The 15,786-nt window shown below is 39.0% G+C and overlaps 1 protein-coding gene across 5 annotated transcripts in view; it reads right to left on the reverse strand.

Moving 5' to 3' along the window:
• The window catches only part of asb7 (ankyrin repeat and SOCS box containing 7), a 14,635-nt gene extending 1,879 nt beyond the window's left edge, over positions 1–12,756 (reverse strand). The window contains exons 1-5 of one of the 5 annotated variants that reach the window (XM_067598118.1): positions 12,296–12,756; positions 11,416–11,466; positions 9,775–10,027; positions 5,439–6,044; positions 1–372 (exon numbers count right to left, since the gene is read on the reverse strand). The exon at positions 1–372 is cut by the window's left edge and continues 1,879 nt beyond it. In XM_067598118.1, the coding sequence (XP_067454219.1) occupies positions 233–372; positions 5,439–6,044; positions 9,775–9,985 (957 nt within the window). In that variant the 5' untranslated portion in view covers positions 9,986–10,027; positions 11,416–11,466; positions 12,296–12,756 and the 3' untranslated portion in view covers positions 1–232. Of the gene's footprint in view, positions 373–5,438; positions 6,045–9,774; positions 10,028–11,415; positions 11,546–11,716; positions 12,235–12,295 lie in introns of those variants that run through there. The other 4 variants (XM_067598102.1, XM_067598093.1, XM_067598109.1 and 1 more) reach the window with 4 other exon arrangements.
• Between the last annotated feature and the right edge of the window lie 3,030 nt (positions 12,757–15,786).

The following is a 15,786-nucleotide window of genomic DNA, read 5'->3' on the forward strand; positions in this document are numbered from 1 at the left end:
AAGCTTTGTTCACATGAGGTGGATCCATTTCCATTCTTTAGCCACTGCTCTAATAGTAAAAAGACTGAAACCTCCACTTTTAATGTGTTGAACTGAACGAACAAACTGGACTAACTACCCTTCAGCATGTACAGAACCAACCTGTGGAGATCCTTCCAGGCCTAGCATAGTGATTGCATAGTCTTTATAAATGATAGCAGAGTTTTTAGTCGACCTCTCCTCTATGTTGCCTTCACACACTATCAAACTTATGTTTTAAGTAGTCTTTCATAACCTTTGCAATTGGTAGATCCTCCAAGAATTTCAAGCTTTGAAGGCCAATGCAGTGACGGATTTTTATGCGACACAAGTCTTGTAGACTCCTCGGTTGTCCTAAGAGAGGAAGAGAAACAGTTATTAACACCAGAGAGGGAGCTCATTATTACCTTATGATTAGATTATGACTACACTGATTCATGTTCAAAGACTGAAGCCCCTTTTCGACAAAAGGTTTTGATACTTTGGAACTTTGAACTTTACTTTCCTGCAAATTCAACCCATGATGAATTAGAAAATGATTGCAGCATTTCAAATGCAGTAATAACACATGAAGAAAAAACAACATATTTGTCCTGTTGTTCTTTATATTTACTGTTGATGACTCTGATGTTTGAGTTAATGAATGAATGGATGAAACAGAGAAATGGAGAGGAAACTAAGAGTGTCTGTCTCCACAGTAAATCATCAGCTAAGTGTTCAATGGTTTCATTTCTGCTTTAGAATGTAACTGACATGAAACGATCGGAAAATATCGCCGCTCCCTCTCTTCATTCACTCCCTAGCTTGCTCGACCACCACTCTCTGTCTCTCTTTTTGAAATTGCGTCGGGAAGCCAACAGCCAAGTCTAATATTACTGTTAATGTTAATATAGGATGAGAAATGTCCTCCCCTGCAAGAGGGGACGTGGTTTGGTCTGAGAGGTGATCTGCACATTATCTCCCCTCTATCAGTGTGAATTTCCTCAACAAAAACTATGATGAAAAAAAAGCATGAATTACCATTTTTCAAGACAAAATAGAATATTCTTTACTGCCCGAAAATATCTCTTTTTTAGAAGTTGATTTAGCTGCTTGACCTGTTGGACTTATTAGCAGCATCTTGTATTTCAGTACATTCTGTCTCTGCCAATAATGTTAGCTAACATAACCTGTCCTTGGAAGAAAAAAAGAACAACATTATCTATCATCCCATTGAGAATTAGAAAAGAAGCAGCAACAAAACATCAGGGATAAATCATGAGAACAGGCCACCATGCCAACATTTATAAAAAGGTAATATGTGTGTAATAACATGTGGCCACGTGGAAACATGTCACGTTATCATAACTCTCAGTCAGCTATCGTTCATGTTTTTAGGCTGTCATAGGAATGAGTGTAGGTATGTATGCCATATACACTGAGCCCAGAAAAACCTGTATGATGCAATACAACAGCCCTGCAATAAACATAAGCTTGTTAAGAATATTGAGTTTTTGTTGCAACTACAGCTTGTTTGTGTGTTGATTCAGTTCAATAAATCCACTTTTTACTGTGATGTAACACTGAAAGGTGTTCAGCTCATTTCTATTCTATGTAGGAGCAGCAAAACGTGTACAGGATTTTAAAAACTCTGTTCCTCTTTCAGCTATATAGTTTTCCAACACCCTTCCAAAGGCATTAATCAGTTCCCCAAAACTCACTGAGCACCCACTCTGTTATCAGCTGTATGCAAACAGTAAAAAGAAAAATCCCCTTGATTCCAGGAAGTGGTGTGTGTGGGTGTTATCAGTCTAATGTCGGTAAAGTAACTCCTTTGCTGTGGACATTTTCCTCCCTTCAACACAGAAAAGTCAGCTCAGATAGGTTGTAATGATAACACAACTCCAGGTCAGTTTACAGTCTCCATGGAATCATGAAGCTTAAAAGGCATACCATTCCATTCACTGTCATTGTGCTGGGGTGGCAGCAGAGGTCTCAAAACCTCTATAGACTACCTGCATGCCTCCATGGCAGTGCAGAATGCATTTTTATGATTTGATTTTTATGATTCTATACTTACCTGTTGAGATTAACAGCAAATTGTCTTTGTCAAATTTTGTTTGCATAAAATAAAGTGTATAGTTTGGTAAGTATGAGTTTATATTCTATGACCAAAAAAAACACAAAGCTCAAACACTAGTAGAGCTACAGTAGGCTTTTTCCATTGCAGGAACTTATGGAAAACACAGCGCAACATGTATGCATTGTCACAGGTTTTGCTAGCCTGACATCACCAGACCAATTCGCAAATGAAAAGTTGGGGCAGGTTCAATGATATACATTCAAGTCACAACAACTTCCTGTTTCATAGCGAAACACTGAAATTTGCCACAGCAACACCATTCCATGAAAACTCACAAGCATCACAACATCACTGTAATATTCTGTTTTCAGTAGGTGGCGCTATGACTATGATTCAATATTGACACATAGATGTGTTCAGGTGAGGACCCTCATCAAGCATGAGAAATTTGGTGCAGATTTGACAATAAACTTTCAAGTTACAACAACTTCCTGTTTCATGGTGTAACATCGAAATTCGACGCATTACCACGTCAAGGGAGTTCAGTATAAACTCAAGATTTTGATAAGTTTTCATTAAAAAGGCCTTTAGATGACACTGACCAAATTTGAAGTCAGTCAGGTTCAATCTCTAGGAGGAATTTGTTAAAATACAATGTCTGGAAATGGCAAAAAAATACGCAGATAGATTCATAGATATGTTCAAACCAGGACTCTTATCAAGCTTGAGAAATTTGGTGGAAGTTGGACAGTGTACATCAAAGTTACAACAACTTCCTTTTTCATTGCGACACAGGCCCAATTTGAAGTTGGTTCGGTTAAATCTCTAGGAAGAGTTTGTTGAAATACAACGTCTGGACGGCAAACCTGCACAAAAATTGCAAAATAAATTCAAAACGGCTGACTTCCTATTGGACCTATGGTATGGCTCCAAGAGGTTTTTTTTGTGCAACTGCACAGAATACATGGGCCTACAAAATTTTGTTCATCTACGTCAAATTTAAAGGTGGGGGCTTTTAATTTGAAATTTTCAGGGGGGCACCCTCAAGCTATTTGCCACATCATGCCCAAGACCCATAAAATATTACATTTTTTCCACCACTTCTGACCCATGTTCAGAGTTTTCGAAGTTTTTGAACACATTCAGCCCCTCAAAAATGCGTTTCTCTTGGAAGGAGAAGGAGAAGAATAAGTAGAAGAAGAAGAATAAGTAGAATAAGTAGAAGTAGAAGAAGTAGAAGAAGAAGTAGAAGAAGAAGTAGAAGAAGAAGAAGAAGAAGAAGAAGAAGAAGAAGAATTCCTTCAGATTCAATAGGGCCTATGAGTCAGAGCCTAAAATGATGAGGTCGGTCTCACTGTTACCTCTTTAACACATTAAGACCAGATGCAACATTTGCGTGTATATAATGTCCCACTCTGTAAGACACCCAGGTTGTACAGATTGATGTTCCTGCAGTGGAAAGGACAATAAACTATCATGCATGATTATCCTGATGATGCTTGAAACTGTACCCTTTGAATGAGGACAGTTGCACATGCAGCTGTATCTGACATGAGAAAAACCTACAGGGCAGCACTGATGTGTGTGCAGCAGTATGAGACAAGCCTTTCCTGGCAGATGGGTTAATCCAGGTGGTGGAGGTGTAATCAATAACCCAGCAGATATGTGATCTGACTGATGGTTTGAAGTCTCTGAAAGGGCTTGTTTGAATCAGTGCAGAGCCCTTTGATATCTTTGATATCAAAATTCAGGGGCCAGTGGAGGAATGCAGCCATTGTTCCTTCTAAATCATAATGCTTCAGGTAATGTGTTCTTCTTTTCCTCCAACCTGGGATTGTTCTGTCACTAAACACTGGTAATTATAACCTGGTGTTGGCAAGCAGCCCTCTTTCACTCTATACATTTCTCAGTGTTTTCACCCTCTGAGCTTACATTAAAAAGCTCTATCACTTTTTGTACTAAACTTGGAATCCTTTTCTACAACCCACCCTCTTTCACAGATTTCTTTTTGATGGTTAAGGGCATTTACTTTTCACTGTGCAACACTGCATTAGCCAACAGGCATGCAACACTGGCTAGCATCCATGCTTACAAATACAGTGTTAACTTCACAATCAAAGCTCACATTTGTTCACAGCAAATACACAGGGATACCCATTTCTCTATCACAATACATCTTGCATTTTGAATAAGGGTTGCGTCCCACACAATTTGAATCAGCAAATGAAAACGTGTCGGTACAAGTACTTCAATGAGCTGTGATTTTCTGTAATTTGCTCTTCTTTCTGTTATATCGATCACCAAAGGCGGATGACACTGGTGGTAGAGGAGGTTTTCGCAGAGGTTTTGACATGTCAGATGCCTAATGCTAGGGTGTCAAGTTTAGACTGGAGGTTAAATGGAGTAACCATCCAGACGAAGAATGAATAACAAGGGCATAAATTATGCTATGAACATGATTTTTTGAGGGAGAAATAAATCACATGAAGAAGGTGGTCTAACATGGAAAATAATTTCCAGCAATACAAATGCAGCGCTTTAGTCTCTAGTTGAACTCATACTGCAAATCATAATGTCCTGATAAGAAAATGTAATATTTTGCAGGAAAAAAATTATCATAACATCCCAGATTCAGTCAAATGTTGCACATCCAACTCAAGTAAAATAAGTGCAAAACAGCCAATAGTCAACTCGTGGATGACAAGATTTATATTTATCTTTCTTCTGGTTTTCTATACCAATCAGTTGAATTGTTTCTACTATGTCTACCATCAGACAATTCATTTAAAAACATGAAAATTGCATAAATGAAAAATTGGTATTGACCCACTAGCTTACAGCTTAATAATCACTATTTCAACCTAAATAATACTAGCAAATAAGTACAATATCAGTACTTTAAGTATAAATAAACACAGAAAGATGTGAATTAATTGATATATTAAAATATTAACTGCAGCAGTGTCACAATCATTCAACTTCAGATGCCATCGAATTGATCAGTATAAGAGCATCTGAGGGCATTTTTGTCCTCATTTGAGTTTCAAACTAGTTGGCCAATTAATCAAAAATGTATTTCACAAAATGATGACTAATTTAAAGAAGAATAGCTAAAGTAATTTAACAAGAAAACCAACATTTGCTGGTTAGAACTCTTCAAATGTGCTGCTTCTCTGTGGTTCACATTTTTTAAATACAATACCTGGGAATTTCATAAACGCTAGTCAGATAAAATGCACCATTATAATTATTATCATATTCAATTTTTAAAATAAATTAAAATAATCAAGGGTGGGTGAGAACAGGAACCTACATGAAATGCTGTAGGACATGCTTGTGTAGTGTCTGTGAGACTTACTGGTGACCTCCTGCAGGAAGTCCAGACAGGGCCGGCTGATTCCAGACATACTAACAGATACAGCTACCGGTGTCTGGCCCTCATAATTTCTGGTGTTGGTATCAGCCCCGTACGTGTAGAGCATCTGGGCACACAACACATCATCCCTGAGGGCTGACAGGTGCAGAGGGGTCTGGCCATCTTCAAGACGTCCAAGATTAGTGTCTGCTCCCCTTTGCAGGAACATGCGGCAGTATGAGTGATTGCCTTTGATGACGGCATACCGCAGCAGGAACCCATTTTGAATGTCAATGTTGGCACTATGGTCCAAGAGGATCCGTACACAGCTGGAGCGCTCACGGATGATGGCCAGTTGTAGTGGTGTAGTCCCTTTGTCACTAAGCGGGTCCACCTCAGCCCTGAACTCCAGGAGGAGGCGTACAAATGAGTCTCGACCATAGTGGGCAGCCACATGCAGTGGCGTCCAGCCATCGTTGCTTTTTGCATTGATAATGTCACTGCGAAATTCAGATTCCAGCATCAGTCGGGCGATGCGTGCTCTGCCATGCATAGCAGCATAGTGAAGTGCCGTGAAGCCACCAATAAAGTCCTTCACTGTGGGGTCAGCTGTGGAGAGGAGAGTGGAAAGAGTGGAAATGAGAGTAAAGTCAAAAACAGCAGGAGCTGTTCCATGAGGGTGTGATCTGTGATCAGCTCAAGTCAAGTCAATTTTTACTTATATAGCCCAATATCACAAATCAGCCTTAGGGGGCTTTACAATCTATACAGCATACAACATCCTCTATCTTTAGACACTGAATTTGAATAAGGATAACTCCCCCCTACAAAAAAAATGTATTTTTCTCTACAGTCCAACTACACCCTAATCTGCCTCAAAGAAACTCTTCACCACTTCACACTAGTTGTCCTAACATACAGTGCCCTCTAGGTGTAATTCCACACCATTACACTCACAGGATTCTGACAAATACAATTCAGTGGACTTCAGAAAAATCTAGACATTACAACTAGTCAACAATGTCAAACCTTCAAAGCCTCTTTGACTGTTCAGTCAATTTCAAATGGGAACAGAATAGAGGCCCAAGATTTCATGAACTCTACTTCAGAAATCAGTAACAGATTTCTTGGTTTCACAGCTGATTTAAATTTCACCTCTAATCAGAGCTGTTGTAGAGACAGTGGTGAAAAATATATTTTGGAAGCTTGTGTGCCTGCATTACACACTGAGCATTTGAATGGTCAGCAGAGATAGAGGTCATACTGTAGGAGTATGAGAAGTTTCTTTGGACATGTTATTGTATTTTGTGTATTTCTGTAACAGCAACGTGGATTGATGGACTTGACCTCTGATTAAAACCTGCAAAATTTTTATATTAACAATGGACCAAATGACGTGTAATGTGAATTTAAAGCACTTGAAGCGATAAACCCACAAAGAACAGTTACCAATGCTGCAGTTCGCCTCAGCTCAACAGAGCTTATTAGCCTCTTTAAGCTCATTGTTTTGGTTTTATTGCCAGAACTTTAGTGTTTTGGTTCAGTCTCCCAGACAGCTATTTTCAGTGAAAAAGGCTCTTATAATCCCACTGTACACTACCTGCCCTGCACCAAACAGTAGACAGACACAGTTAGAGACTACCTGGTGAACATAGTGGAACATATAGTGGCTAAAGAGAGCTGGTGGAGACCAAACCAGAGCTTACACTCATCAGGTGGACAGACACATGACAAATAATCATAATGTTGCTTTGTGTCTGATGGATATGTAAATAAGCAACTGTCAATATTGAGTTTACATCTTGTTGCACTGCCCCCAAATGGTTTACTTTACTGTGTATGTGCACACATTGAGATAAAGTTAAAGCTACAGTAAATCTAAAATTATGAAATTGACATGTACACAGTTAAATGTGGTGATTTGATGTAATGTGTGACTTCAAATGCTTTGAAAAAAAGATATTACAGTAGAGATGTCTTGATCAAGTGGTTTGGCCCTGATCCCGATCCTACTCCTTTATTGTTAGGTATCTGCTGATACCGAGTCCAGGCAGATACTTATATTTACATAGTAGCAGAAGATATGCAATGTTGATTAAATATATACCTTGCACATTTTTTCATGAACAACTTAATCCAAATAATGAAGGTCATGGTTCAAAACTATTTAAACTGATCAGCTTCAATTACTGATAAGATATGAGCGAAAGTTTAAACCTGCAGTGCGGAACTTTTGTCTCCCCCTTCTGGCAGTGAGAGTAATTATAAAAACACTTATGACACATGCTTTATGACATATGCCGACCAGCTGGTCTCATCCAGCCAGCGGCTCCTCACAGCTCCATATTGGGAATCTAAACAGTTACTTTCACCCCTGAAAAAAATATTAAATCTTAATAAAGTATATTAACAGTCCTTAAGTGAAAATTACAACAGCTTTTAGCCATGCATACTCAGTATACCTTGCGGTCAAACGAAGATACCTGAAGGCCAAGCACACATCGAGATGGGTTAGGATGCCAAATATGACATAAGTTACCCGGCAAATCTGAGGGGAAACTATCATTGCTGGTTGACATAAAATGCATTACTACTGGTGCGCCAGCATGGGAATGTCAAACCAGCCACCAGATTTCAAAACTCTGTATACTGTAAAATACAGAGAGATTTATCTGGCGGTGATAGGTTTAATCAGTATTGTGTGAACTTGTTTGGCAAGGGCTTGAATGTAACAGATGTTCATTTATATGTAAAAGTCCCGCACTCCAGCTTTAACTGGAGAATGCGACTCCTCAATTTAACATTATGTGATCCACTAGAGAGAAGCTGTCGTCTCACTCTGTTGGAGTTGCTGGAACCACAGAAACACTCAGTCATCTAGTGATTGTACAGCTGTGTTACAGAGTGGAGGTTCCTGCCTCACTAATCATCTTTGAGTATGATATGATCTGCCACCGTCTACATGATGGTCAGTGCTGGCTTAAAACAATGTTTTGTACACTGCTAGCCAATGAGAAAGTGATTTAAGAGTCAGAGTTTGGCAAATTCATGTATTGAGCCAACCAGGGCATCAGAATTCAGAGTCACATCATTTTCACATACTCTAAATTTCACTTGTTTATGCAGTTAAATGCTGCACTGTGAGCTGTTGTAAAGGAGAGCAGCACTGCAATACTAGCAGGCTGAGGTGGACAAAACACAGTAGAGTATATATTGAAAGAATCAGCATTTGATTGACTGATCTTTAAAAATATGACCGATTGGCTTGGGACATCTCTATATTCTAGGTCAAGTTCTCTGTACCTGTAAGGCATTTTTAAGCATTTCAAGGGATATTAGTCTGACTGTTGTATGTAAATATAATGGGCCTATTACTTTGCCAGGTAAGCACCTTATGTATGTGTTTTTTAACCGGGGGCCTGTACTATGAAGCAAGTTCAACATACCCAGGATATCTTTTCATTAGCTGGTTTCACTGAGCCCAACACTGGCCGTCCAGATAACCAGTACTACGAAGCTGGCTATCAACTAACTCAGTCAACTCCGGGTTTTCCTATCCAGCTACAAGCGCATTCATGTGAAAGAGGCGGGGTTGTTAATTATGAGCAATATCATCAGAACCATGAATGAAGTACTTTATGTGATATGAGATGAACCAGTGATACCAAGTACCTGCAGGAAACTTCTGTTTTAGGGACAGCAAAAAGTCATAGTCAACGAAGTGAAATGTAAACGATAGCCTGTAATCATACAACAGAATAGAAACACTAGAAATAATGTCCACATATTAAAAGTAGGCTAATAAGGCTTAAAATACATATAGGAATTATTATATGTGAGTTAAGTAAATAGAAAGCCTGGAACAATAAAATGTTTATACAGACCTATAAAAATATATTTTGCTCTTTATTACTTGTCACTTTATTGTAACTCAGGACTTTTGTCCATGTTGGGATCCTGCAGGAATGATGACTCTTTATTACCAGTGATCTGACTGGTCAGTGGTTGGGGTGTTGACAGGTTGCTATCAGGTTAGCTGTTCAGCATAAGTTACTATGGCGATGTACCCCCGTAAGAAGTGAATCACCATAATCCCGAAAACCCAGAGTTAAACCTGAAGTTACCTCGCTAAGCCCAAATCCTGCTTCGTAGTACAGGCCTCTGACTGGTTTACATTTAACAAGTGAATAAGTCTGTCTCTTCCAGTAAAATAATGCCCTCTAGCATTAAGACAAGCTGTCAGGGCATAATGCCAACATCAAATGCTGGACTTTAAAATGTAGCCAACTTCAGCAGCAGGACAAAAAATAAATAAAGAAAAAAAGACAAAACCTCAGACCTCCATGCTCCAGAAATACTCGAACACATCTCTCTTTTCCTTTGGCAGCAGAGAAATGGAGCAGTGTCCAACCGTTGGCATCACGGATCTTAGGTGAGTATCCTTGTTCCAGCATTCTTCTGACAGTGCAGACATCCCCCGCTGCCACTGCAGCCTGGATCTGCAGCTCCTCATGAAGCTCAGGGTTCCTTCTGCAGTGATGGTTCAGCATCCTGTCACATTTCGAATGGGAATGTTCATCTGTACCTAACCTCTGTTAGGAAAAATTGGTGAATACATTCTCTATATCTTGGAGAACTGGTTGAGTATGTGCAGTGTGTCTCAAGTGAAGTTTCTGACGTGCCTGCCAAGAGCTTGCGACCTACACACACCAACTGCAATAAAAATTTTATGCTGTCCAAAATAATATGCAGATTTCAAATACATGTCAGTGCAATGTCATCTCAGACTGAATATTGTCCAATGCACACATGTTGGACAGTTGCTAAGGAGAATCAAGCCATGCAAATGAAGGCAGAGAACTCCTGTACATTTTTAGCACTAAGTTTATTGTTTTTCCCTCATAGATATTTGTCAGGTGTTAAACTTCAATATAAAACATATTTATACTCAATATGGAACAATATACACTTTGTTTTATCATTTAGTCTAGTCGCACTTTTGGCTATAACCAACAAAAATGTCATTCTATACTTTTCATACAAATGTATTGTAGAACATTTGCCTTTCAATTAAACTCAGACTAAGACAATGTCTACATAGGCAGGCGTTAGTAGAGAAGAAGCAGCAGCTTCAGTCCTCCACATGTCTATACAGGATGCAGTGAAGTACAGTAGTGTGTGTGTAGATCACCTGCATTTTGGCAGCGATCAGAGCTCCATATACATCACTGCAGTAACGCGTATAAAACAGAAGAAAATGGACATTAGAGTCTAAAATATGCTTCAAGTGAAATGCAAGATTTTGCATGGCCTGTGATTAAAATAAGAACACATCTGTTACATCAGATGTGTGTGAGATGGATGATTGAAAAATGCTACTGCAGCACCTCCTGTGAAGACAAGCTGTAAAGTGTAAATTATACTTTTCATTTCGCATAGCTGTGTGAATCTTTGTGAGTTAAATTTTGTCATCTGTTCATGTCCACAAAAGGTCAGAGTGTCAAGTGCAGACCATCAACAGAGGCAGTTCATGTATACTCACAGACAAACATTTTTCATAATTTACTGACATTACATTCACCAAACAACTAATCAATTCATTGAGAAAATAATTGACAAATAAATCAATAATGAAAACAATCATTAGTTGCAGCCTTACTTTAAACAGAAGCTCAGAAAGTCTTTTGGTACGTGTTCGGCCATTTAAAACATAGGTGTACTTCAAAATGCGTGCGTCAGACCCTTTCAGTGCGTTTGGGCCTTTAATTACAGGTTCCAAGGATACAGCAATGGTGTTTTGAAGACCACATGATTTTGTTCCAGATAACACAGGTTTAAACCTGACTTAAACTGCAGCTAAGCTAATGACAGAGCAACAGCTTTGAAAAATGAGAAGCATTACTTATTTAGTCGTTTTTTATAAGAATACTTGTTGACCACTGCTAAGTAAAAGCACAATATGATAAAAACCAAAGTTTACCTTTTGACAAGCTGAAGAGATGGGCTTCTCTTAGTCATATCGGAGCTGCACCTGTGAATACAGCTGCACTGTCAGGAAGGCTGAGAGAGGTCTAAGAATGTGCTCTGCTTGGGCTCAAAAATAACTTTTCCTGCAACACACACAGAACATTGTCATTTCAGCAAGTCGGCAACGAAGATGGGAAGCTGTGCATCAGAATTATTAAATGTCAATCTTTACTTAGTTTACGCAGTTAACAGCACAAAATGTTATGGACTTGTTATAGATGCAGTATTACTACTTATAACGGTAAATGACTCGCCTTTGACAATGTCAACGGCGAGGATTGCTGGGATGTATAACTAGCTATTATGAATAGCTCAAGTTGACCAAACGCCTTGGTGTGAAGACCTGATGACTCCTTGGTTTTCCAAGGTGTTTCACAACACCTCCCGTCATCACACTAACGACTCGAAACACCAATGTTTACGGTTAGCTTAGACGTGCTGATGAAAAACAATGGACAATAGAATGGCTTTGTTTGCTAACAAATCCAACAATGCAAACCACTCACAAGTAAATAATAACGAGAACTACAAAAAGCCGATGGAGCTAGACGGGCAGATTAAGATAATTATTTTCACACGTCGCAGAAAATGTAATGAATGCGAGATTTTTTCATTGATTCAAGGCTATATTTATCCCAGACTATTAGCTAACGCTGGTTAGCCAGCAAGCTAACCAACCAACTGGCTCCAGCTCGCTAGCTTGTGTTGACTTTCTGTACTTGCCGAGATGAGTGCAGATAAACCCCAATACACTGCCTGCATCGATATTAACGTTCATTCTACACGCTTCGTGGGAAACACAGCACATTTGATAGTATAAAACAAAGACTTACTTGACAGACGCTGAGCCGACGTTTAACTTAGCCAATCAGCATCCAGACGGGAAGAATCATATTGCTGTCCCTTTCAACTCAAACTCGACACTAAAAAGCAACGCTGTCTATTAAGACGTCCCTAAATGTCTGTTTCAACAGCGTCGAACATCTTTTCGCTGTTAAACAATCAGCTTTAACCACAAAGTGTCTGTGTGATCATCAGTGACCCCAACAGCAAAAACAATACGACTTCCGTCTTTCATCCTTCAGAATCAAAGCGCCATTTCCACTGATCTAAACCCACTACAAAAACCGTTTATATATGAAAGATTACTTTAGGCTCACAGTATATTTTAGTATAGGCGTAAAAAAAAAGGTTTCTCCCAGTTAATCAGCAGTAAAACTGAAGCTCTCCTTCCACACCAGATTCAGTCATCTGACCTTTGACGGCCAGGACATCCCCCTTTCTTCCTCAGTCACTAATCTAGATGTTGGGTTTGACACTCAGCTAACTTTTGATGACCATGTAAGACATCTATGCAAAACTTCTTTCTACAATCCCAAAAACATCTCTAAACTCCACCCCTCTCTAATCCTGTCAGATGCGTAGAAACTTGTCCATGCCTTTATCTCCTCCAGACTGGACTACTGCAATGCGCTCTTCACAGGGATCCTTGGCAGGAGCATCCAGAAGCTCCAGTACATTCAGAACAATGCTGCCAGGATCCTGATGAGAATGCAAAAACACAAACATATAAAACCAATGCTGTTTTCACTGCAATGGCTCCCTGTCTCCTTCAGGATTGACTACAAAATTCTGCTACTCACGTATAAATCCATCTACGGACATGAACTGATCACACCACAAACCTCCACCCACACCCTTAGATCTGCCAGCAGCTTGCTCCTCCAGGCCCCCAGCACCAAGCTCCGCACCACAGGGCCCCCAGTACTAAGCTCTGCACCACGGGGCCCCCAGTGCTAAGCTTGTGGAACAGCCTTCCTGACCATCTGAGGGCAGCACAGATCCTAGACGTTTCTCAACATGTGAAAGTTTATGTGTTTCTACAGTATATCACAAAAGTGACATTCCTTTCCTTTATATCAGGACACTGTTTGGAGATTGGCTGCTGGGATAGACTTCCCGTTCAGCCTATGTCTAACATTCTTATTCCTGATTTTGTCATTAAGATTAATTTTTAGTTTTTAATGTTTAATTATTGGGAAAGAGGATGATGTTACACAAGTTCTGATTTTAGTGTATTGCTGACATTTGACATTTATCATTGACATCTGGTCTTGTCAGGGCAAGTTTAACACAAGCAGCAGATACAGCCTTACAGCCTGTATTTGTATCTGTATTTGTTGAGGCAGCAAAATTATTTGTATTTGTATTCTAATAAAAGTAGAAAGGCTTAAGAATCCTGTTTTTGCTTTTATTACGCTTTTAATTTTAAATTGAAATGTTACAATAAGTGTTCATGAATATATAAATAATAAATAAATCTTATGAAGGAGATCCCCACACCAGGTGTCGAACTGGAGTCCCCCAGATCATAGATGACTGTGCTGACTACTGAGCTAAAACTTTACTCATTGCCTCATTGCAGACAGACCTCCACCAATTTATACACCCATAACATAGACAACACATCGTGTAACGTGTAGGGAAGAACTTAAAAGGCGATTCTTGCTTTGCATTTTTCATGTATTGCCTATTTTTTATAACCTAACTTTGTGGAAAGAAGAAGGGGAACAACAGGTTATGGAGTGTGGAGTGTGTCAGCAGCTCAGCTTTATATCTGGAGAACACCCCAACTCCAGGACTGATGTCCATATTAGGAAATGTGTGTCATGTAGCAGGTGGATGTGACTCCCCTTGTTGAGACCTGCTAATAGATGTAACAGTGGAGCAGAGGACAGAGACTGAGACAGCAATGTAACCAACCTGCGCGCTGCTATTTGACATGTTTTTTTTCTTCCTGAAAACAAATAATTTTTAAAATATTTGTATGAAACAAATATTCATAAAAAAAACCCCACTATTTGTGCTTTGCCGAATAATATATTTGTATTCTGGCACACCCCTAGTACAAACACCAATGGATGGCAATCTACAATCAGTGACATCATCAACAAGTCATACAGTACACCTGAGTTCATCACAAATAATTATTGAAGATTAGGAAAAAAATGCTTGAAAAATACATTAATTTCAACACAAACATCATAAATTTAAAACAAGAGACATGACATGGGAACTATATCCTCTGAGAGCAGCTCTAAAGTGTTTGAATGTTTCAATAACCCAACTTAAAGAACTGAATAAATATCGATACATAATACAAACAGATTACTTCATCCAAAGGAAAAACAGGACAAGTCTAATGGATTTATATGCATAACAAGTATGTAGAGCTATCTAGTACGTACCATGTGTAAACTTTTAATATGATGTAAGTACTGTTTAAACATTGTTGTGACGATCAGTCCAAATGAACATTATAGTTCTGAAATGGATAAATCAGTACTAAGTTTCCAAAAGGGGTTTGAGAACAGATTCTGTGATTAGACTGTGACAGGGTTTTTAATCAGAATATCCATTGTGATGTCCATCTGAGTAGCAGATTTTAAAAATTATCACCTTTTCTGGGAAAGACAAACCTATTTATTGCCCATGTAGGGTGAAGATGAAGTAGAATGATTATTTTCTAATAAACTGAATGTTAAAGGGAAATTCATATGTATACATCTGATATTGATCTGCTGTACATGTTTTCAATCCACAACTGGTTTTGCTCATATGTTACTGTTTTTGTGTTGAAACCCCTCAAGTGCCTGAATGAACACTGAAACAGGTTTTTCTTGCTGTAATCATTCCTGTCCCTTCCTGTGAAGTTTCAGAATGAGTCAAATCAAGTAGTCTTTTTAATGCCAAAGTCCCTCTTTTTGTTACTGTTCTTCTACCACAGATTAATGGGGAAACACTGTCCAAGGAAGGACAAAGAGGAAATTTGATGCTAAAAAAAACTGTGGCAGATATCCACTTGATATGACTAACTCAGACTGTTTAAGCCTCATATAAGCTTCAGATCAACTTTTAAATGCATTTTGCATAAAATGTTTTGTTTGTTTATAAAAAATGTTTGCCCCATCACTTACATTGAAAGCACATTTGAAGGGGATCTTTTAATAGCTAGTATGAACAGGAGGAATGATGACAGAGAGGAAAACCTCTTTCACTTCATATTGACACCTGACTGCTGTTTTAAGACAGGCTTGAAAAATTGTGAACCTGTCCTTTAATAGGGACAGATCAGTAGTGGGACATTTGAATGAGGAACGTCAGTAAGTTCAGCTGCATTTATTGCATGCACCACAGAGGTGGTTTCCATCTATTAAGGGTTGTTTCAAATGTATGCACAGGAGATTTAAGTAAATCTGACTTGACTATACAGTCTCTCAGGTTCCTGCCTCTCTTGAAACCTCTGAGGGTAAGGTGGAAACAT

This window comes from Thunnus thynnus, chromosome 1 (assembly GCF_963924715.1).
Source record: "Thunnus thynnus chromosome 1, fThuThy2.1, whole genome shotgun sequence".
Lineage (NCBI taxonomy): Eukaryota > Metazoa > Chordata > Actinopteri > Scombriformes > Scombridae > Thunnus > Thunnus thynnus.